Genomic DNA, 25520 nt, shown 5'->3' with positions numbered 1-25520 from the left:
AGGTTAAATTCCTCCTCTATGCAATGACCTGGTTCTGCTGTCACCAACTAAGGAGGGTCTACAGCAGAACCTGGATCTGCTGGAGTCGTTCTGCCAGACCTGGGCCCTGACAATAAATCCCCAAAAAACCAAAGTCCTTGAGTTCCAGCAAAGATCCAGACATCAGGGACCCAAAATAAATTTCACACTAGGAACAACCAAAATTGAACAAACCACATACTTGGGCTTAAAAATCAGTTCTACGGGAAATTTTCATCTGGCTGTGAATGAACTGAAAGAGAAAGCAAGAAGGGCTTTCTATGCCATTAAAATATCAATCCAAATAGAAATCCCAATTAGCATTTGGCTCAAAATTTTTAAATCAGTATTTGAACCAATTGCACTCTATGGCAGTGAGGTGTGGGGACTGCTAACACAACAAGAATTTGCAAAATGGGACAAACACCCAATTGAGATCCTACATGCAGAATTCTGTAAAAGTATCCTCCAGACTCAAAGGAAAACCGTAAACAATGCATGCAGGGCAGAACTAGGCCAATATCCATTAATAATCACTATCCAAAAAAGAGCCACCAAATTTTGGAAACACCTAAAATAGAGCAACCCCCACTGCTATCATTACGAAGCCCTGAAATGCCAAGAGAGGACCATAAAGAAGAATACCCTCAGTCAACTAGTCCTGGGATTCAGTGAAGTAACTACTAACACTACTAACAATAACCAGCCCCAGGACAGTGACAGCGTAACACACAGAATTCGACCCAACACAATCGTCACTAAGCAAAAGGAAAAATATCTGTCATATTGGGCAGAAACAACAAAAACCCAAAACAAACTCAATTGCTACTTGCCCTAAACAGACAATACAGCATGGCTGATTACCTGACCATGGTAAAGGATAACAAACTGAGAAAAACCTTGACAATGTACAGACTTAGTGAACATAGCCTGGCGATCGAAAAAGGTAGACACAGGCAGACCCGGCTACCAAGAGAGGACAGGATATGCTCTCACTGCAGTCAGGGAGTGGTGGAGACAGAGATGCACTTCCTCACAGCTTGTAGAAAATATCAGGGCATAAGGGAGAATTTCTACCCAAAATTCACAAAAATATGCCCGGAATTCAGAAATTTGAGGGGGGGGGGGGGGGAAAGGGGAGGGGGGGGGAGAGGGAGGGGGAGGGGGGAGAGGGGGGAAGAGGGGGAGGGGGAGGGAGAGGGGGAAGAGGGGGAGGGGCAGGGGGAGGGGAGGGAGGGGAGAGGGGGGAGGGGAGGGAGGGGGGAGGGGGGGTAGGGGGAGAGGGGGGAAGAGGGGGGTAGGGGGAGAGGGGGGAAGAGGGGGGGAGAGGGGGAGGGGGAGAGAGGGGGAGAGAGGGGGAGGAGGGGGAGGAGGGGGAGGGGGAGGGGGGGGGGGAGACTCTCCACTGGCTGGAGTCATACCTAGCACAAACGAAGATGGTTGTGGTGACTGAAGGTCAATCATCACAGCCCCAGGACATCACTGCAGGAGTTCCTCAGGGCAGTGTCCTAGGCTCAACCATCTTCAGCTGCTTCATCAATGACCTTCCCTCCAACATAAGGTCAGAAATGGGGATGTTCGCTGATGACTGCACAGTGTTCAGTGCCATTCACAACTCCTCAGATAATGAAGCAGTCGTGCCCACTTGCAACAAGACCTGAACGACATTCAGGCTTGGGCTGATAAGTGGCAGGTAACATTCGCACCACAGAAGTGCCAGGCAATGACTATCTCCAACAAACGAGAGTCTAACCACCGCCCCTTGACATTCAATGGCATTACCATCGCCGAATCCCCCACCATCAACATCCTGGGGGTCACCATTGACCAGAAACTTAACTGGACCAGCCACATAAATATTGTGGCAACAAGAGCAGGTCAGAGGCTGGGTATTCTGCGGCGATTGTCTCACCTCCTGACTCCCCAAAGCCTTTCTACCATCTACAAGGCACAAGTAAGGAGTTTGATGGAATACTCTCCACTTGCCTGGATGAGTGCAGCTCCAACAACATTCAAAGAAGCTCGACACCATCCAGGACAAAGCAGCCCGCTTGATTGGCACCCCATCCACCACCTTAAACATTCACTCCCTCCATCACCGGCGTAGCGTGGCTGCAGTGTGTACCATCTACAAGATGCACTGCAGCAACTCGCCAAGGCTTCTTCGGCAGCACTTCCCAAACCCGCGACCTCTTCCACCTAGAAGGACAAGGGCGACAGACACATGGGAACCACACCACCTCCAAGTTCCCCTCCAAGTCACACGCCATCCTGACTTAGAAGTATATCGCCGATCCTTCATCATCGCTGGGTCAAAATCCTGGAACTCCCTACCTAACAGCACTGTGGGAGGAGCTTCACCACATGCACTGCGGCAGTTCAAGAAAGCGGCTCACCACCACCTTCTCGAGGGCAATTAGGGATGGGCAATAAATGCTGGCCTTGCCAGCGACGCCCACATCCCATAAACGAATAAAAAAAAGTCAGCAGGGAGGGAGACCCTACCCAAGAGTCTCCATGGTCATAATAAATGTCAAACAACTACCTGGTAAATGTATAATATTCCAATAAACAGAAGAATACTTTGAAACAAAATGCACTCCCCTTACACATGCCTCTCCTTTTAAGTGAGTCGGGATGATTACCAGTTTGAACTCTTTTCTGACAAGCCGTCCACAAATAGTTATGATTAGAAATCAGCTGAAAAGATCTCTCAAATGCTTTTACAGAGGAATGCTAATTTTTCACTGTACATCTGGAAAATTTCTGTTCACTTGTACAAGGAAAATCACAATTAGGACACCTGAAAAGGATTCCAATAACTTAATTAAAAGTCAACCACGTATTGTGGGACTGGAGTCACATGTAGGCCAGACCGGCTAAGGGTGGCAGGTTCCTGTCCCTGAAGGATATTAGTAGACTAGTTAGGTTTTAATGACAAACCAGCAGCTTCCATGGTCATTTTATCTGGTGCTAGCCAACAAATCACAAGATTTCATTAATTCAATTTTCCAAACTGCCATTGTGGGATTTGAATTTACAACCTCCAGATGCTAGTCCAGTGCCATAATCACTAAGCTACCGTACCCTCAAGTGTACAAAACAGAACCAAATGAAATATAATCACAGTTCTGAAGTTACCCTTCTGTGCTAGAAACTCACTGATCACAATCTGTGAGACAAGCACAGTTTATCAATCTAAATAAAGACTGAATTCCTATTGTACGGATACACTACACAGCTCTTTTTGCTAACAACCTACAGACTTTTATTACCTCCAGTTTTTTTGGATACTGTGCAGTGCATTAACAATGCCAATAAATGATAAGGAAATCGAAATGCACTTCTGAAAATGCCGATACAAACCTGCATGATATAACAGAGACTGGAACGATCGACAGAATCAGCAATCGGACAGTAAATGACTGATAGATAAAGGATGCAGGTAATTACAAGTTCATACTAGTGTTCCAGAGGTAGGATTGCTATAAACATACTTGCCAAATAATGGCAGTACCCTCACTAACTATGCTGTTGTGATTGAGAAAGTAAGTTTTGGAATTTCCCAGGGAAAATTTTGTACACTATTTTAAGCTAAGACTTAAGTGAAACCAGAGCTGAAAGAAAATAGGTCACAAGCAATATGTTGGGCTGATTTTAAAAGCAGCTTATTATAATGTTGTAGCTGTTCCCTCCAAGAAAGGATCATTGTCAGTAGTAGCTAGCTCAATTTTCCACCAAGGTTTTTACACTGCTGTCAGTAGGTCCCCACTTTAAATATTTACATTTACGACCAGTGAAATTTGGTTTTAAACAGAAGGTGACAAAGAAAAGAAAAAGCATCGGACCAAAGTATTAACAAGGTGAGAGAAGAACATCGGACCAAAGTATTAACAAGGTGAGAGAGGAACATCGGACCAAAGTATTAACACGGTGAGAGAGGAACATCGGATCAAAGTATTAACACGGTGAGAGAGGAACATCGGATCAAAGTATTAACACGGTGAGAGAGGAACATCGGACCAAAGTATTAACATGGTGAGAGAGGAACATCGGACCAAAGTATTAACAAGGTGAGAGAGGAACATCGGACCAAAGTATTAACACGGTGAGAGAGGAACAACGGACCAAAGTATTAACACGGTGAGAGAGGAACATCGGACCAAAGTATTAACAAGGTGAGAGAGGAACATCGGACCAAAGTATTAACAAGGTGAGAGAGGAACATCGGACCAAAGTATTAACAAGGAGAGAGAGGAACATCGGACCAAAGTATTAACACGGTGAGCGAGGAACATCGGACCAAAGTATTAACACGGTGAGAGAGGAATATCGGACCAAAGTATTAACAAGGTGAGAGAGGAACATCGGACCAAAGTATTAACAAGGAGAGAGAGGAACATCGGACCAAAGTATTAACAAGGTGAGAGAGGAACATCGGACCAAAGTATTAACACGGTGAGAGAGGAACATCGGTCCAAAGTATTAACACGGTGAGAGAGGGACATCAGACCAAAGTATTAACAAGGTGAGAGAGGAACATCGGACCAAAGTATTAACAAGGTGAGCGAGGAACATCGGACCAAAGTATTAACACGGTGAGAGAGGAACATCGGACCAGAGTATTAACAAGGTGAGAGAGGAACATCGGACCAAAGTATTAACACGGTGAGAGAGGAACATCGGACCAAAGTATTAACAAGGTGAGAGAGGAACATCGGACCAAAGTATTAACATGGTGAGAGAGGAACATAGTATTAACACGGTGAGAGAGGAACATCGGACCAAAGTATTAACACGGTGAGAGAGGAACATCGGACCAAAGTATTAACAAGGAGAAAGAGGAACATCGGACCAAAGTATTAACACGGTGAGAGAGGAACATCGGACCAAAGTATTAACAAGGTGAGAGAGGAACATCGGACCAAAGTATTAACAAGGTGAGCGAGGAACATCGGACCAAAGTATTAACAAGGTGAGCGAGGAACATCGGACCAAAGTATTAACAAGGTGAGAGAGGAACATCGGACCAAAGTATTAACAAGGTGAGAGAGGAACATCGGACCAAAGTATTAACAAGGTGAGAGAGGAACATCGGACCAAAGTATTAACACGGTGAGAGAGGAACATCGGACCAAAGTATTAACAAGGTGAGAGAGGAACATCGGACCAAAGTATTAACAAGGTGAGAGAGGAACATCGGACCAAAGTATTAACACGGTGAGAGAGGAACATTGGACCAAAGTATTAAAAAGGAGAGAGAGGAACATCGGACCAAAGTATTAACACGGTGAGAGAGGAACATCGGACCAAAGTATTAACAAGGTGAGAGAGGAACATCGGACCAAAGTATTAACAAGGTGAGAGAGGAACATCGGACCAAAGTATTAACACGGTGAGAGAGGAACATCGGACCAAAGTATTAACAAGGTGAGAGAGGAACATCGGACCAAAGTATTAACAAGGAGAGGAACATCGGACCAAAGTATTAACAAGGTGAGAGAGGAACATCGGACCAAAGTATTAACACGGTGAGAGAGGAACATCGGACCAACGTATTAACACGGTGAGAGAGGAACATCGGACCAAAGTATTAACACGGTGAGAGAGGAACATCGGACCAAAGTATTAAAAAGGAGAGAGAGGAACATCGGACCAAAGTATTAACACGGTGAGTGAGGAACATCGGACCAAAGTATTAACAAGTTGAGAGAGGAACATCGGACCAAAGTATTAACAAGGTAAGAGAGGAACGTCGGACCAAAGTATTAACAAGGTGAGAGAGGAACATCGGACCAAAGTATTAACACGGTGAGAGAGGAACATCGGACCAAAGTATTAACAAGGTGAGAGAGGAACATCGGACCAAAGTATTAACAAGGTGAGAGAGGAACATCGGACCAAAGTATTAACACGGTGAGAGAGGAACATCGGACCAAAGTATTAACAAGGTGAGAGGGGAACATCGGACCAAAGTATTAACACGGTGAGAGAGGAACATCGGACCAAAGTATTAACACGGTGAGAGAGGAACATCGGACCAAAGTATTAACACGGTGAGAGAGGGACATCGGACCAAAGTATTAACAAGGTGAGAGAGGAACATCGGACCAAAGTATTAACACGGTGAGAGAGGAACATTGGACCAAAGTATTAAAAAGGAGAGAGAGGAACATCGGACCAAAGTATTAACACGGTGAGAGAGGAACATCGGACCAAAGTATTAACAAGGTGAGAGAGGAACATCGGACCAAAGTATTAACACGGTGAGAGAGGAACATCGGACCAAAGTATTAACAAGGTGAGAGAGGAACATCGGACCAAAGTATTAACACGGTGAGAGAGGAACATCGGACCAAAGTATTAACACGGTGAGAGAGGAATATCAGACCAAAGTATTAACAAGGTGAGAGAGGAACATCGGACCAAAGTATTAACACGGTGAGAGAGGAACATCGGACCAAAGTATTAACAAGGTGAGAGAGGAACATCGGACCAAAGTATTAACACGGTGAGAGAGGAACATCGGACCAAAGTATTAACACGGTGAGAGAGGAATATCGGACCAAAGTATTAACAAGGTGAGAGAGGAACATCGGACCAAAGTATTAACACGGTGAGAGAGGAACATCGGACCAAAGTATTAACAAGGTGAGAGAGGAACATCGGACCAAAGTATTAACACGGTGAGTGAGGAACATCGGACCAAAGTATTAACAAGTTGAGAGAGGAACATCGGACGAAAGTATTAACAAGGTAAGAGAGGAACGTCGGACCAAAGTATTAACAAGGTGAGAGAGGAACATCGGACCAAAGTATTAACACGGTGAGAGAGGAACATCGGACCAAAGTATTAACAAGGTGAGAGAGGAACATCGGACCAAAGTATTAACAAGGTGAGAGAGGAACATCGGACCAAAGTATTAACACGGTGAGAGAGGAATATCGGACCAAAGTATTAACAAGGTGAGAGAGGAACATCGGACCAAAGTATTAACAAGGAGAGGAACATCGGACCAAAGTATTAACAAGGTGAGAGAGGAACATCGGACCAAAGTATTAACACGGTGAGAGAGGAACATCGGACCAAAGTATTAACACGGTGAGAGAGGAACATCGGACCAAAGTATTAACACGGTGAGAGAGGAACATCGGACCAAAGTATTAAAAAGGAGAGGAACATCGGACCAAAGTATTAATACGGTGAGAGAGGAACATCGGACCAAAGTATTAACAAGGTGAGAGAGGAACATCGGACCAAAGTATTAACACGGTGAGAGAGGAACATCGGACCAAAGTATTAACAAGGTGAGAGAGGAACATCGGACCAAAGTATTAACACGGTGAGTGAGGAACATCGGACCAAAGTATTAACAAGTTGAGAGAGGAACATCGGACCAAAGTATTAACAAGGTAAGAGAGGAACGTCGGACCAAAGTATTAACAAGGTGAGAGAGGAACATCGGACCAAAGTATTAACACGGTGAGAGAGGAACATCGGACCAAAGTATTAACAAGGTGAGAGAGGAACATCGGACCAAAGTATTAACAAGGTGAGAGAGGAACATCGGACCAAAGTATTAACACGGTGAGAGAGGAACATCGGACCAAAGTATTAACAAGGTGAGAGGGGAACATCGGACCAAAGTATTAACACGGTGAGAGAGGAACATCGGACCAAAGTATTAACACGGTGAGAGAGGAACATCGGACCAAAGTATTAACACGGTGAGAGAGGGACATCGGACCAAAGTATTAACAAGGTGAGAGAGGAACATCGGACCAAAGTATTAACAAGGTGAGAGAGGGACATCGGACCAAAGTATTAACAAGGTCAGCGAGGAACATCGGACCAAAGTATTAACACGGTGAGAGAGGAACATCGGACCAGAGTATTAACAAGGTGAGAGAGGAACATCGGACCAAAGTATTAACACGGTGAGAGAGGAATATCGGACCAAAGTATTAACACGGTGAGAGAGGAACATCGGACCAAAGTATTAACATGGTGAGAGAGGAACATAGTATTAACACGGTGAGAGAGGAACATCGGACCAAAGTATTAACACGGTGAGAGAGGAACATCGGACCAAAGTATTAACAAGGAGAAAGAGGAACATCGGACCAAAGTATTAACACGGTGAGAGAGGAACATCGGACCAAAGTATTAACACGGTGAGAGAGGAACATCGGACCAAGTATTAACACGGTGAGAGAGGAACATCGGACCAAAGTATTAACAAGGTGAGAGAGGAACATCGGACCAAAGTATTAGCACGGTGAGAGAGGAACATCGGACAAAAGTATTAACACGGTGAGAGAGGAACATCGGACCAAAGTATTAACACGGTGAGAGAGGAACATCGGACCAAAGTATTAGCACGGTGAGAGAGGAACATCGGACAAAAGTATTAACACGGTGAGAGAGGAACATCGGACCAAAGTATTAACAAGGTGAGAGAGGAACATCGGACCAAAGTATTAACAAGGTGAGAGAGGAACATCGGACCAAAGTATTAACACGGTGAGAGAGGAACATCGGACCAAAGTATTAACAAGGTGAGAGGGGAACATCGGACCAAAGTATTAACACGGTGAGAGAGGAACATCGGACCAAAGTATTAACACGGTGAGAGAGGAACATCGGACCAAAGTATTAACAAGGTGAGAGAGGAACATCGGACCAAAGTATTAACACGGTGAGAGAGGAACATTGGACCAAAGTATTAAAAAGGAGAGAGAGGAACATCGGACCAAAGTATTAACACGGTGAGAGAGGAACATCGGACCAAAGTATTAACAAGGTGAGAGAGGAACATCGGACCAAAGTATTAACACGGTGAGAGAGGAACATCGGACCAAAGTATTAACAAGGTGAGAGAGGAACATCGGACCAAAGTATTAACACGGTGAGAGAGGAACATCGGACCAAAGTATTAACACGGTGAGAGAGGAATATCAGACCAAAGTATTAACAAGGTGAGAGAGGAACATCGGACCAAAGTATTAACACGGTGAGAGAGGAACATCGGACCAAAGTATTAACAAGGTGAGAGAGGAACATCGGACCAAAGTATTAACACGGTGAGAGAGGAACATCGGACCAAAGTATTAACACGGTGAGAGAGGAATATCAGACCAAAGTATTAACACGGTGAGAGAGGAACATCGGACCAAAGTATTAACACGGTGAGAGAGGAACATCGGACCAAAGTATTAAAAAGGAGAGAGAGGAACATCGGACCAAAGTATTAATACGGTGAGAGAGGAACATCGGACCAAAGTATTAACAAGGTGAGAGAGGAACATCGGACCAAAGTATTAACACGGTGAGAGAGGAACATCGGACCAAAGTATTAACAAGGTGAGAGAGGAACATCGGACCAAAGTATTAACACGGTGAGTGAGGAACATCGGACCAAAGTATTAACAAGTTGAGAGAGGAACATCGGACGAAAGTATTAACAAGGTAAGAGAGGAACGTCGGACCAAAGTATTAACAAGGTGAGAGAGGAACATCGGACCAAAGTATTAACACGGTGAGAGAGGAACATCGGACCAAAGTATTAACAAGGTGAGAGAGGAACATCGGACCAAAGTATTAACAAGGTGAGAGAGGAACATCGGACCAAAGTATTAACACGGTGAGAGAGGAATATCGGACCAAAGTATTAACAAGGTGAGAGAGGAACATCGGACCAAAGTATTAACAAGGAGAGGAACATCGGACCAAAGTATTAACAAGGTGAGAGAGGAACATCGGACCAAAGTATTAACACGGTGAGAGAGGAACATCGGACCAAAGTATTAACACGGTGAGAGAGGAACATCGGACCAAAGTATTAACACGGTGAGAGAGGAACATCGGACCAAAGTATTAAAAAGGAGAGAGAGGAACATCGGACCAAAGTATTAATACGGTGAGAGAGGAACATCGGACCAAAGTATTAACAAGGTGAGAGAGGAACATCGGACCAAAGTATTAACACGGTGAGAGAGGAACATCGGACCAAAGTATTAACAAGGTGAGAGAGGAACATCGGACCAAAGTATTAACACGGTGAGTGAGGAACATCGGACCAAAGTATTAACAAGTTGAGAGAGGAACATCGGACCAAAGTATTAACAAGGTAAGAGAGGAACGTCGGACCAAAGTATTAACAAGGTGAGAGAGGAACATCGGACCAAAGTATTAACACGGTGAGAGAGGAACATCGGACCAAAGTATTAACAAGGTGAGAGAGGAACATCGGACCAAAGTATTAACAAGGTGAGAGAGGAACATCGGACCAAAGTATTAACACGGTGAGAGAGGAACATCGGACCAAAGTATTAACAAGGTGAGAGGGGAACATCGGACCAAAGTATTAACACGGTGAGAGAGGAACATCGGACCAAAGTATTAACACGGTGAGAGAGGAACATCGGACCAAAGTATTAACACGGTGAGAGAGGGACATCGGACCAAAGTATTAACAAGGTGAGAGAGGAACATCGGACCAAAGTATTAACAAGGTGAGAGAGGGACATCGGACCAAAGTATTAACAAGGTCAGCGAGGAACATCGGACCAAAGTATTAACACGGTGAGAGAGGAACATCGGACCAGAGTATTAACAAGGTGAGAGAGGAACATCGGACCAAAGTATTAACACGGTGAGAGAGGAACATCGGACCAAAGTATTAACACGGTGAGAGAGGAACATCGGACCAAAGTATTAACATGGTGAGAGAGGAACATAGTATTAACACGGTGAGAGAGGAACATCGGACCAAAGTATTAACACGGTGAGAGAGGAACATCGGACCAAAGTATTAACAAGGAGAAAGAGGAACATCGGACCAAAGTATTAACACGGTGAGAGAGGAACATCGGACCAAAGTATTAACACGGTGAGAGAGGAACATCGGACCAAGTATTAACACGGTGAGAGAGGAACATCGGACCAAAGTATTAACAAGGTGAGAGAGGAACATCGGACCAAAGTATTAGCACGGTGAGAGAGGAACATCGGACAAAAGTATTAACACGGTGAGAGAGGAACATCGGACCAAAGTATTAACACGGTGAGAGAGGAACATCGGACCAAAGTATTAACAAGGTTAGAGAGGAACATCGGACCAAAGTATTAACAAGGTGAGAGAGGAACATCGCACCAAAGTATTAACACGGTGAGAGAGGAACATCGGACCAAAGTATTAAAAAGGAGAGAGAGGAACATCGGACCAAAGTATTAACACGGTGAGAGAGGAACATCGGACCAAAGTATTAACAAGGTGAGAGAGGAACATCGGACCAAAGTATTAACACGGTGAGAGAGGAACATCGGACCAAAGTATTAACAAGGTGAGAGAGGAACATCGGACCAAAGTATTAACACGGTGAGTGAGGAACATCGGACCAAAGTATTAACAAGGTGAGAGAGGAACATCGGACCAAAGTATTAACAAGGTAAGAGAGGAACATCGGACCAAAGTATTAACAAGGTGAGAGAGGAACATCGGACCAAAGTATTAACACGGTGAGAGAGGAACATCGGACCAAAGTATTAACAAGGTGAGAGAGGAACATCGGACCAAAGTATTAACAATGTGAGAGAGGAACATCGGACCAAAGTATTAACAAGGTGAGAGGGGAACATCGGACCAAAGTGTTAATACGGTGAGAGAGGAACATCGGACCAAAGTATTAACACGGTGAGAGAGGAACATCGGACCAAAGTATTAACAAGGTGAGAGAGGAACATCGGACCAAAGTATTAACACGGTGAGAGAGGAACTTCGGACCAAAGTATTAACACGGTGAGAGAGGAACATCGGACCAAAGTATTAACAAGGTGAGAGAGGAACATCGGACCAAAGTATTAACACGGTGAGAGAGGAACTTTGGACCAAAGTATTAACAAGGTGAGAGAGGAACATCGGACCAAAGTATTAACAAGGTGAGCGAGGAACATCGGACCAAAGTATTAACAAGGTGAGAGAGGAACATCGGACCAAAGTATTAACAAGGTTAGAGAGGAACATCGGACCAAAGTATTAACACGGTGAGAGAGGAACATCGGACCAAAGTATTAACAAGGTGAGAGAGGAACATCAGACCAAAGTATTAACAAGGTGAGAGAGGAACATCGGACCAAAGTATTAACACGGTGAGAGAGGAACATCGGACCAAAGTATTAACACGGTGAGAGAGGAACATCGGACCAAAGTATTAACACGGTGAGAGAGGAACATCAGACCAAAGTATTAAAAAGGAGAGAGAGGAACATCGGACCAAAGTATTAACACGGTGATGCGCTATCAATTACTCATAAAAGACTGAGAGTTAAGAGAGTAACTAAAGGCTTTTATTAACAAAAGAATGAAGGTCTGCCTCGAGTGGTCGACCGGTCCAGAAATACAAAGGGCTGGGGAGCAGTCACCTTTTTACTGGGACTTGTGGGAGGAGTCAGCCGAGGCATGTCCAGGCATGTACACAGTGGAATACAAACAGTGGTTTACCACATTCACCCCTTGTTTAAAATTGAGTCCGGCGGGGTGAAGTGTATTAAAAGTTAGTGTATTGGAGTCTCTCCGGAGGTCTTGTCTGCCGCTGTGATCGGCGTGGCGACGGCAGGGGTAGTGGAGCTTCCGGCGTCGAGTCCTGCGTGGGCTGTGGCACAGGCGTGTCGTCCTCGTAGATGTCAAGCGGGTCGCGGGGCCCAGGCCTGCCGTCTGCTGGGGCTGGATATCGGATCGTGGGGGGGGCGGTGGTAGTGAGTAGTGGGTTACTGCGGCCCCCGAGGGTGCAAGGTCTCTTATGGAGACTGTGTCCTCCCGCCCGTCCGGGTATGCAATGTAAGCATACTGGGGGTTGGCGTGGAGGAGGTCGACCCTCTCGACCAGGGGGTCCGTTTTATGGGCCCTCACGTGCCTTCTCAGTAGGACCGGCCCTGGGGACGTCAGCCATGGCTTCCTTGGGAAGACAAACATTTTCTCATGAGGGGTGGCGTTAGTGGCAGTGCAGAGCAGTGACCGAATAGAGTGGAGCGCATCGGGGAGCACATCCTGCCAGCGGGAGGTTGGAAGGCCCCTAGACTTCAAGGCTAGCAGGGCGGCCTTCCAAACTGTCGCATTTTCTCTTTCCACCTGTCCGTTCCCCCGGGGGTTGTAACTGGTGGTCCTGCTTGTGGCAATACCCCTAGTTAGCAGGTACTGACGGAGTTCGTCGCTCATAAACGATGAGCCCCGGTCGCTATGGATATAGCTAGGGAAACCGAACAGGGTGAAGTGGTTGTTCAGACATTTAATGACCGTGGCACTGGTCATGTCCGGGCAGGGGATGGCGAACGGGAAACGGGAGTACTCATCAATAATATTGAGGAAGTACACATTGCGGTCGGAGGAGGGGAGAGGCCCTTTAAAATCAACGCTCAGGCGCTCGAAGGGGCGAGTGGCTTTTATCAGGTGGGCCCTGTCTGGTCTATAAAAGTGCGGTTTGCACTCAGCGCAGACTTGGCAGTTCCTGGTCATGGTCCTGACCTCCTCAATAGAGTAAGGCAGGTTGCGGGCCTTGATGAAGTGAAAGAACCTGTTGACCCCCGGGTGGCAGAGGTCATTGTGGAGGGCCCGCAGTCTATCGATCTGCGCGCTGGCGCAGGTGCCACGCGATAGCGCATCCGGGGGTTCATTGAGCTTCCCGGGCCGGTACAAGATCTCGTAATTGTAGGTGGAAAGTTCGATTCTCCACCTCAAGATCTTGTCATTTTTGATTTTGCCCCTCTGCTTGTTGTTAAACATGAAAGCAACTGAACGTTGGTCAGTGAGCAGGGTAAATCGTTTTCCGGCCAGGTAGTGCCTCCAATGACGCACAGCCTCCACAATCGCCTGGGCCTCCTTCTCAACAGCGGAGTGTCTGGTCTCCGGGCCTTGGAGGGATCGTGAAAAGGCCACGGGTCTCCCCGCCTGATTGAGGGTAGCGGCCAGGGCAAAGTCGGACGCGTCGCTTTCCACCTGGAAGGGGATGGATTCGTCCACTGCGTGCATGGTGGCTTTGGCAATGACCTCCTTGATACGGTGGAAGGCTAAGCGGGCCTCTGCCGTCAAGGGAAAAGAGGTGGACTTGATCAGCGGACGGGCCTTGTCCGCATAGTAGGGGACCCACTGGGCGTAATAGGAGAAAAACCCTAGGCACCTCTTCAGGGCCTTGAGGCAGTGGGGGTTCCATAAGGGGACGCATCCGGTAGTGGTCGGGGCCGATGACTCAGTGTTCCACAACACAGCCAAGGATGGCGAGGCGGTTTGTGCGGAATATGCACTTCTCCTTGTTATATGTCAGGTTCAGGAGTTGGGCGGTGCGGAGGAATTTTTCGAGGTTTGCGTCATGGTCCTGCAAGTCACGGCCGCAGATGGTCACATTGTCCAGATATGGGAAAGTGGCCTGCAACGCATTTTGATCTACCATCCAGTCCATCTCCCTTTGGAAGACGGAGACCCCGTTGGTGACGCCAAAGGGAACCCTAAGGAAGTGGTAGAGGCGGCCGTTTGCCTCAAAGGCAGTATACTGGCGGTCCTGAGGGCGGATAGGGAGCTGGTGGTACATGATTTCAGGTCAATTGTCGAGAAGACATGGTCAACCAGATCGCGCAGTACCGCATCAGCTATGCGGGGGAGTGGGTAGGCGTCCAGCAGGGTGTAGCGATTTATTGTCTGGCTGTAGTCGATGACCAGGCGCTGCTTCTCGCCGGTCTTAACGACCACAACCTGGGCTCGCCAGGGGCTGGTGCTGCCCTCAATAATCCCTTCTTTCAGGAGCCGCTCCACTTCGGTTTTAATGAAAACCCTGTCCCCGGCACTGTATCGCCTGCTCTTTGTGGCGATGGGCTTACAGTCGGGGGTGAGGTTAGCAAACAGTGGGGGTGGGGGGTGACTCTGAGTGTGGAGAGGTTGCACCTGGTGCGCGGCGGGCAATTTGGGAGCTGCTGGCTGCGGACTGTGAGTGGGGGTAGGGGTCCACCGTATCCCATCGTAACACTTTTAAGGTGGCACTGAAAATCTAACCCCAGCAGGACGGCAGCGCAGAGGTCGGGCAGGACCAGAAGTTTAAAATGATCGTACACGGTCCTGTCTACTATGAGTGTCACTATGCAGTAGCCGCCGATGTCCGCCGACTGGGACTCGGAGGCCATAGAAATCCGCTGGTGCGCAGGCAGGACTGGGAGAGAGCAACGCCGCACCGTGTCGGGGTGGATGAAGCTCTCCGTGCTCCCAGAGTCAAAAAGGCAGATTGTATCGTGGCCATTTACCTTAATGTCCATTGTGGAACTGGCCAGCTGGTGCGGTCTCGCTTGGTCCAGTGTAACGGATGCCAGCGTAGGGGTCGGTGTGTCGCTGCGGGTATCAGATGAGGCGGTGTTGGGGGCCTGCTGCGTTCCGGCTGTCGTCCAAGATGGCGGCGTCCATGATCCCCATGTGGCTGGAGGCGTCCAAAATGGCTGCTGTACCGGTGGTTCGCACATGGCCGGGGAGGCCCAAGATGGCGGCCCGCATGGCCCACACGCGGCGCTGCTGGGGTTCGGGGTGGCTTTGGCCCTGCAGACGTTAGCGTAGTGTCCCTTCTTCCCGCAGCCCGAGCAGATCGCGTTTTTCGCCGGGCAGCGCGTTCTGAGGTGTTTTGCTTGGCCACAGAAGTAGCATTTCTGGCCTTGGGGCACTGCTGTCTGGCCTTGGGACACTGCTGCGGTAGTTGGGCCGTTGCTGGGGTGGCACAGCGCTATGAGGCGGTCCTACCGTGTCCCAGGCTGTCATTCCCCACGGCGTCCACGGTGCAGAGGAGTAGGCATCCATGCCCCGGTAGGCTGCATCCAATGATAGTGCGAGTTCAGAGGCCTTGTTGAGGTAGAGGTCACTCTGCTCCAACAGTCGCTGTCGGGTGTAATTGGATCTGTGGCCCGCTACAAAAGCGTCCCGGATAAGTTCCTCTGTGTCCACGGCGGCCTTTACATCCTTACAACCACAGGCCCAGCCAAGCACAGACAGTGCCTGAAGGTATTCCACGGTCGATTCCCCAGGTTGTTGTTTACGACTCCCCAGAAGGTGCCTGGCGTACACTTCGTTCACTGGGCGCGTGTACTGGTCCTTGAGGAGCTTGATAGCGTCCGCGTACGAGGTCGCGTCTTGGATGACCGAGTACACTCGGTGGTTCACTTTGGAGGTCAGGACATCCAGTTTGTCCTCGTCCGATTTGATTGCTGCGGAGGCGGTCAGGAATTTTTCGAAACACTTAAGCCAGTGAGTAAACTTGGTGGATGAGTCCGCCTCCCGATGATCTAAGTCCAGGCATGCTGGTGTGAGGATCTTCTCCATTATAAAAATTTTGTTAATAAAATTGATGCGCTATCAATTACTCATAAAAGACTGAGAGTTAAGAGAGTAACTAAAGGCTTTTATTAACAAAAGAATGAAGGTCTGCCTCGAGTGGTCGACCGGTCCAGAAATACAAAGGGCTGGGGAGCAGTCACCTTTATACTAGGACTTGTGGGAGGAGTCAGCCGAGGCATGTCCAGGCATGTACACAGTGGAATACAAACAGTGGTTTACCACACACGGTGAGAGAGGAACATCGGACCAAAGTATTAACACGGTGAGAGAGGAACATCGGACCAAAGTATTAACAAGGAGAGAGAGGAACATCGGACCAAAGTATTAACAAGGTGAGAGAGGAACATCGGACCAAAGTATTAACACGGTGAGAGAGGAACATCGGACCAAAGTATTAAGTGGAAGACAGAAAAGTTGACTGATTTACTTAAATCTTCCAATGATACTGTAATTCCAGTTGTGCTTCCTTTTAAAATGTTTGCTCGTGTTGTTATTCTGCCTATCTTGATTTGCTTGCTCTTCTCACAGTGGTTTTGAAAGATTTTGAAAATTGGGTGCAACCTCGTAATTCCATCTCAATTACCTATTCTGCTCAGTGTGAGGCAGTGCTACCATGGTGGGCTCCATCAGGAAAATGGCTGCACGTTTGCTGCATTTATGTCACAGAAACACTTCTTGAAGCAGTGCTGTAATCTAACCAGCCCATGGTGCAGTGGATACTGCTTTTTATTGAAGGTCTGTGAGTTGATTCCATGTCGGAGCATCTCAAATAAACAACTGTTGATGTGAGCTTTTAAAGTGGTGGTTCATGCATTCCCCCGACCTTCCCAACCGGCTACAGGTCTGTACAGGCCAGTAAGCAAATCCAAAGAATGATGGAGCCCTCTCTCTATCAGCACTGTTTATATTTTAGAATCTACTCTTCACTCAAATCATTATTTGTTTGAAAAAAAATTCAATTAAACCATTTTTTACATAATTTCAATTCAAACTAATGGATAGCCTGAATCAAGCAACTAAGAAAAGTAGAGTGTTTACCTCCTGCAGGTGGATCATGGCTAGAGGCAGCAGTGCTGCTTTATTCATCTTATGGCAGCTGCTGAAGTGTGGGGTGATGTTGAGCGTAGTGCAATCAGGTAAATACTGTACAGCAGTTTACAGCCAGATAAACAAATTAGAAAATTGCACTGTTTAAGTTAAATTACTATCCATGGGAAAATCAAAGCATCGGATATTCATGTCATGTTTTAATATCAAGATTTGTAAGTATCTAATTCCCTCTAAGTATTTAGTAACTAAATGTTAGCTAGATTGCAAAGTCCCTTGTTTATTTTAAATATCGACAAATCTATATCTGATAGGAACAGTGCATCTGATAATTCACTTCAATGCGCATTAACTTCCCAACTCTGCAAGTATAGGATTTGCTTTTTGTTGCTTGTAGCAAAGGAACATGTTTTTCTTTACAAGACTCTTAAATTCATAACCAGTGAAAATTTAAAGTACTTTAATATCTCTCTTACACGCGAGGATCATTCCCAAAAGTTAACCCTTTTAGGTCAGGAGCTTAAACCAAATGAATGGCTCTGTGCACTCCTTTCTCTATCAGCTATTCTGAGACCTTTCATCTATCGTGGGAATCATGAAATTAAATTGGCAAATGCTACTGGCTGCCATGAATTCCCATTAAAAGTTATAAAGGCAACTTTGCTTTAAAACAAAGTGGTACGAAATAGAAATTACAATAAATTAGAGACTTAAATTCAAGACTAAAAAAACTACTAGAAGATGTTATGAAGAACTGGAAACCAGGACTGGCTTAAAACATGATCCTTTCATCTCTGGCATTTGAGTTTAAATCCAGCCAAATGCATAGGAATGTCACACTAGTACAGTGGAGGTGCTCTTCTGGGCGTAGAGCCAAGGTATGTTGCTGGGACAGAGTGCAGCAAACTTTACATCTTGGCCCAAATTAGTCCATGCGGCTGCTTGATCTTGACCAGCGGTGAATACAGTGGGAAATATATTCCATTTTCCACCATTACCATTCTTATTGCCTGCACTCCTTTTGCTCGTTTGTCTACATTAAAGAAAAGTTCTCAGCAATATAGGGCCACGTCTGCTTCTTCCTTGGACACTTGGTAAAGATTCATGTGTTAATGTGTGGGTACACTTACATAATAAATATACTGTCTGCAGAATTATCTGGTAATAAAATTCAAGCTGTTTATCCATAAACTTATATTAATGTTGCCACCGTTTTTAATCCCTCAATGTGGATTTCAGTACATTACAATATCAGAGCGTTCTAACAGTTGCCCTGTGCAATGACTGCTGCTACTGGCTCCAAAACAAAGCAAAACTTTTATAAGGTTTATACTCAGTTATCAGTACCTTTTTTAACATACATACACATATTTGCACACACGGGAATGATTTTAAGATAGTAATCTAATAACAGAGTTCAGATGGTAGCTATAAACTGATCAAGCTTTGCTGTATATATTTATATGAAAGGGTGCACTGTTTAGTTCCTGAGACAACACTCGTAAAATGCAACTGGCACGGTAGTATTTTACTTCATAACTGCAAGCAATTTGAACTTCCAACTGCTATTTCTAAAATCACCCTTGAGTTGCAGAAAAATCAAGTATTACAGCAGGGACAAGGTGAGAGGAACATTGCAGGTGCTGTTAGTTTCAGCCAGCAGCTCAGATGCACTCAGTATTTTAAAACCCTGTTTTGCATCTGTAACAAAGGGCCGGATTTTCTGACCCCCATGGGTGTGTACGCACCCGTAGGGGCCTCGCAAGTGCCAGTTTCAGGCATATGAAGCGCATGAGCTGAAAACCGGCACTTGCGATCTGTCAAGAACATCCACCTGCCCGGGAAAAGTGCCTCTGCGGGTGGACAGTTGCGCTTTTTGCACAACTACCGCCCGCTGAAAGGCCATAGAATTCTTATGCCTGGTAAAAGCCTGCATAAGAGTGTTGAAAAATAGAATAATTAAATTTGATCACTCATTTATAAATTTAAAAACATATTCTTTAAAAGGGTACGTTTATTTTTGGCCCCGTAAAAACATTAACAAATGTTTTCAAAAAATTATTTTAAAAAAATATTTAATTAAATGAAATTTTAATTAATTTTACTTATGTAATGTTTTAAAAAAAATGTATTTAATGTTTTAGTGTGTTTTTAAATGAGATCCCCATTCATACTTTTGACAGTTCTGTCCATACGAACCCTTCATTGATTGGTTCGCCTGGCCCATGTGATCCCATTTCCAACAAGAGGCGCCCAGGATCGGAAGGCTCAGGATCTACGGAGCCAGCAGGTAGGTTTATAGATTTTTTCCAATCGGAGGCATCCGCCCGCAGGAAGACTCCGACCGGAAATTCAGAGCCATTGGGCTCAATTTTGTCATTGGGGCGGGCTGGGGTCGTGTTATCCACCGATTCCAAATCGATGTGGGAGAATGATGCGATTTTCACATAATTGGGCAATTGAGTTCCAACGTGTGGGAACCCATGGCCCAATTAGTTTCTTCAGTCTGAAGCTCGCCTCCGATGACGTCATCATTGCTGCTGCATTTAAGGTCTGCAAGAAGCCTTGCTTCTTCTACAGACTGCCAACCTTTTGGCCTTTGCTGTGAGGGACCTGGAGGCAAAATGAGCAGCGGGAGACCTAAGTCTGCTCCCAGACTTGATGACGTCACCCTGCAAAGCTTTGGTGGAGGAAGCAAGAGCTAATAAGGAGGTGCTCTTCCCGTCTTCAGGGAGGAAGAAGCCTCCCCAGCAAACGAAGGCTGTGTGGATCCAGGTGGCCCAGGAGGTCAACTCGTTATCGATGATCCGCAGAACCTGGCTTCAGTGCAGGAAGAGGTTTCATGACCTTCTGCGCACTGGAAAAGTGAGTATGACTTTCCCATCACCCTCAATCTGATCCCCATTGCCTCTCCTCACCAGCACTCAGCTTCAGCAACCTCTTCCTCCACATCCCACTTGACACTGACATCCCTGCACCCTTACCCATTCCCTCTCTCTCTACGGTCACATTCACCTAACTATTTGACTGTGCAGCCCTCACACTCCCTATCAATGTGATGCTATGAAAACAACTTACAAAACACTTGGTCTTACCAACTCACTCCATCTTTGTCTCCTTCTAAGCATCTATGCTATGGATTCTCTACACTCACTCCTTCATTCTCACTCAAACTCCACTTGTCTCCCTCATTGCAGGAAAAGAGAGCTCACAATAAGAGGGAAAGAGCGAGGACAGGAGGAGGACCACCCTCAGTAGCCCACCTCACCCCTTGGGAGGAGGTAGTCCTGGAGATCGTGGGACTCGAGGACGATGCGCAAGTGGGGGACGGACAGACGGGTGCATCAGAGAAAGCTGGTGACAGAATAGTTTTTCATCTCTCTCACTGACATTGCACGAGTCGCTGATGATGATTCTGAAGCTCTAACAGATGGACTTATGATCATCTGCAATATGCAATGTGCATGTAACCTTGGCCTCACATCTCTGACTCTCCTTTACTCCCCCACAGGACCATCGCAAGCACCCGTCCCCGCGATCCAGGAGGAACAGCCTGAGCCTCCAGACTCCTCAGAGGAAGCTGCAACCTCTGAGGGCGCAGCGTCAGCAGAATTCAGCCAACCCAGCACCAGCACAGACACTCACACCTCGGTGGGACCATCGCGAGATAGAGTAGTGTTGTCACCTGGTGTATCACAGCTCACAAGTGAGCATCAGCAGATTGTGGAGACAGGGACAGCAGTGGAGAGTCCTAGTCAAAGGGCGCAGGACTCGCCCAGCTCGGCTCAGCTGCATGTCGACCCTCTGCCTCTCGGTCCATCCAGAAGAACAGCGGTGCTGGAACTCCAGGAACAGGTGCAGGAGTCTCTGGCAGGTTTTGTCTCCAGGGTCACTGCGAGTGTGGAGCGAATGGAGGAGTCCATCGCAAACATGAGCAGAGCCTTTCTGGAGTAATTGGCGCATGAACACAGCACCACAGAAAGGATGGCAACCTCCGTGGAAAGGATGGCTACAGTAGACGAGAGGATGGCTACAGCCATGGAGTAGCTAAGTCACCAGATTGTAGAAAACATGGTGAGTGTTCAGAATAGACTGACATCTCTGGAGGAGCGATGGCCAGCTACTGAACAGAGAAACCAGACCTTCATGTAGGTCCTTCTGAGTAGGACTGCCAGTGCAAATACGGGTCACCATGGCCCCCCTGATGTGCAGCAAGGTGCTCTCAAGCCACTTGCAAGTGCGGAGGTGGACCTGACCCATGAGAGGGATGTTGGCGGCAGAGAACAAGGAAGTGGGGGCTCCTCTCCAAGCACTCACACTTCCATGCCACTGCCAAGTCCTCGGTCAGAGCCCCACCAGAGTCCCCACTCAACTGAGATCAGCGTCTCAACCCCTGCACAGCCGCAGGAGCAGCAGACTGTTGCCGAGCCTTCACAGGTTCGCAACCCCAGAGGGCGCCTGCCAAAGGTGTCGAGACATGAGCAGCAAGAAAGTGAGCAAGGGGCCTCCACATCTGCTGATGCCAAGGGGGAACCACCACGTAGGAGCACGTGTAAGAGAAAGACACTGCACAAATAGTCACAAGAGTAGTCACTTGGGTGAAATGTGATGTTTAATGTTGAAAAGCCATCAGTTGGTTATTGTAAATAAAAATTCTGATGGCAACTGTTGCAGTTGTGGCGTGTGATATTTCGCTAATGGGACTTCCACATTGAGGGCTTAGGATTACTTGCAATTGTCAGTATGGTGGTCAGAGTGCTAGGAATCCGTTGGTTCTTGGCTATTGTTGGTGCTCTGGTAAGAAGCTGCGAGGCAAAAGTGCTTGATTGGCTAGGCTAAGCAAATCTGACCAAGATGAGTGCGTTGCTTGCATCCCGGGCAGCAATGTTCTCGTGCACTGCTGCTGCTGGTTGATGGGCCTCTGCATAGTTTTCGCTCTCCTCCTCCTCCTCCTCATCGGAGGAGGATATGTGAGGAGCCACTTGGTCCTCAGGAATCTGCAAGCCACGACGCTGTGCTATGTTGTGAAGTGCACAGCAAACCACAACGATTCTGGAGACCCTGGTTGCTGAGTACTGCAAGGCTCCACCTGATCTATCCAGGCATCTGAAGTGCATCTTCAGCAAGCCGATGGTTTGCTCGATTATGGATCTGGTGGAAATGTGGCTGTAGTTGTAGCTCTCCTCAGCTTCATTGGATGGGCTCCTTAACAGCATCATTAGCTACGTCTTCAGGGGATAGCCCTTGTCTCCAAGTAGCCATCCGTTAAGTTGGTCTGGCGGACTAAAGAGCGGAGACACACTAGATTGGCGCAGTATGAAGGAGTCATGGCAACTGCCAGGGTACTTGGCACAAACATGCAAAATTTCCTTCTTGTGGTCGCACACCAGCTGCACGTTGAGGGAGTGGAAGTCCTTGTGGTTGACAAAAATACCTGGATTGTGATGGGGTGCCTTAAGGGCCACATGTGTGCAGTCAACGATGCCCTGCACCCTTGGAAAGCCTGCCAGATTAGCGAATCCAACCGCACGCGCCGTGAGTTAGAGAAATGGATGTGATTGTGTGCGATGGCAAAGAGGGCATCGGTTACCTGCGTGATGCAAGTGTGTGCGGCCGCTTGGGAGATGCTGCTGTTGTCTGCTTGTCTGCTGCTGATCCCTGGAATGAGCCTGAGGCAAAAAAGTTGAGTGCGGTGGTGACTTTGATGGCCACTGATAAGGGACCTGCTCCACTGGGCTCCAGGTCTTGCGCAGATGTCACCCACTACCTCTCGCGAAAGTCGGAGCCACCTTTGGCACTGCTGCTCAGTCATGTTGAGGTAGCTAATCCTCTGTCTGTAGACCCTGTTTGGGGGCTACCTCCTGCGCCGACAGGCTTCCATGGGCTGGCGCCTTCTGGCCTGTGCAGCTTCAGGTGGGTGAGCAGCAGCTTGGCGCTCCTGTTGCCGCTGCTGTTGTTCATGGTTCTGCTGCTGCCGCGGCTGGTCTTTGTCCGAATCTGATGTCCACGAGGAAAGGAAATAAATGGTTCCCATGCTTCTGGTATATGCCTCAGTTGAGGAAGCGCTCAGTCAAGGTGGCGAGAGGGGTTTCCCAGGAGGTCACACTGGAGATGAGTGTCCGGCTCCAAACTTCCATAGCTATGGTTATGCCTGCTAAAAGTTCTCCCAGACCTGAGACAACAAAGTCCTACCAGCTGCAAATGATGACTGATCAAATCTCCTATTTAATGGTGGAGCTGCAGCTGATAGTCAGCAACCCAACTGTGCTACCGCCAGGTTTCACCGTCGTGTTTCAGAGGAGGCGTGCATCACGTGGGAAAAGTGTTAAAATCAGAAAGGCCTCTCAAAATGGGACTATAGAGGCAATTCAGTGGTTGTTAAGGGCCTTAAGGGCCTATCCCGACTCTTGGAGGCGGGACGGAGACGGGATCAGAAACCATGCATTTGGGGAAATTGCTTGGAGGTGGGATGGAGGCGGGGTCGGGCCCGCCCGCCACTTTTTGCAATTTTAACACCCCACACGCCTCCATTCCCGCCTCCTCGGTGTTGTGTATGTACCTTTATTAAGAGAATAACTGGTCTCAGACTGCAGTACCGGCAGTGACCATCCCTGTATAAAAGGCGCTAGTGAGCCTCTGTAGTTTCAGTTTCCCGATTGACTTCAATCGGTAAAGACTTGTTTTGTTCAACTCCTGCTGTCCGTGTCTCAATCATTCACGGACATAATACTGGCGACGAGCAGATACGAACTTACCTACAGTCTGCACCACCTCCTGGGATCCATTCCTGCAGCGAAGTGAGCAGAGGTCGAGGCCAGAAGGAAGAAAGAAGCAGTAGAAACGGGCGTCGACCGTGGGCATCCGCCCGTGTTAGCGGAGTTGAAGATTGCTGGAGAAGCTGTCGAAAGCGGGGCCTGGTTCCTGTCGACGGTGCTTCAGCTAATCGGGCTGGTGGCAGGTAGTACACTGATCCTTCCTGGGCTGCGGCGTTCGCGAACTCGAGCGGGTGGCTTGCAACGGGGCCGAGCAGCATTGTCGGGAAGAGGAGAGAGAGAGGGTGGAGCACACAGGGCGCGGCCGGTGCTACGAAGCCGGGCTGCGTATAGACCCGAGAAGAGGGAGGCAAGAGTCCCACAGGGTTGTTCCACGACAGGAAAATAATAAAAAAAGAAATATTAAACGCGCAAGAAACCGCGAGGAGCTGCAGGTTGCAATGGGAACCGCGGAAAGCAGCGCTAGCAACAGCGGGGAAGAAGGCAAAGCGCGGGAGGCGCCATTTTGTTAAATCGGGGAAGAAGGCAAATCGCGGGAGGCGCCATTTTAGATTTTCAAGATGCCGAAGACTGGCTGTATCACTGCCTTTGATAATACAATAGAGGACTGGACCACGTATGTGGAAAGAGTCACGGTATATTGCGAGGCAAACGAAATAGCCAATGAGAAAAAGGCATCGGTATTGCTAAACTTAATGGGCGCTAGAACGTACGGCCTATTGCGGGTCCTGATTACTCCAGCCAAACCGAAGGCGAAGAGTTTTAACGAAATTGTTGCTGTCCTACAGGAACATCTAAACCCTGCACCGCTGTTGATAGCAGAAAGATTTAAATTCCACAGGAGAACTCAGCATAAAGATGAGAGCAATGCTGAGTACCTTACGGAACTACGCAAGCTATCAAAGCACTGCCAGTTCGGAGCAGGACTGGCAGATACCCTACGGGACAAATTTGTCTGTGGACTCCTGAGTGAAGGAACACAGAAGAAGTTACTCTCAGAGAAAGAGCTGACGCTAGATAAGGCTTTCAGCGTGGCAGTATCGTACGAAGCAGCAGCCAGGGGAGCTGCGGAAATTCAACAAAAGCCACAGGAATACGGCACCCACGAAATGACACAGGGATTTGCAAAATGTTATTGCTGCGGCAGAACTAACCATGACCAGAAGGACTGCTGGTCCAAAGACAAAATATGCAGGCAATGCGGAAAGATGGGACACATTGCACGAGTTTGCAGGTCTGGGAAGAAGACCAGCGACAACAAAAAGGCTACTAAGGAACCGTACAAGAAAGTACAAAAGATGACGGACAGTAGTTGCGAAGA

General features: G+C 47.5%; 1 protein-coding gene across 1 annotated transcript in view; it reads right to left on the bottom strand.

The window, feature by feature from the left end:
• The window catches only part of tsnax (translin-associated factor X), a 44571-nt gene extending 27577 nt beyond the window's left edge, over positions 1-16994 (bottom strand). The window contains exon 1 of the mRNA XM_085998177.1: positions 16963-16994. Coding sequence (XP_085854303.1) covers positions 16963-16994 — 32 coding nt within the window. The remainder of the gene's footprint in view (positions 1-16962) is intronic.
• Between the last annotated feature and the right edge of the window lie 8526 nt (positions 16995-25520).

The sequence above is a fragment of the Somniosus microcephalus genome, chromosome 9, assembly GCF_052327205.1.
Source record: "Somniosus microcephalus isolate GS21.2 chromosome 9, FLI_Smic_1.0, whole genome shotgun sequence".
In the NCBI taxonomy this organism is placed as follows: Eukaryota; Metazoa; Chordata; class Chondrichthyes; order Squaliformes; family Somniosidae; genus Somniosus; species Somniosus microcephalus.
This window is presented reverse-complemented; position numbering and strand designations above follow the sequence as displayed.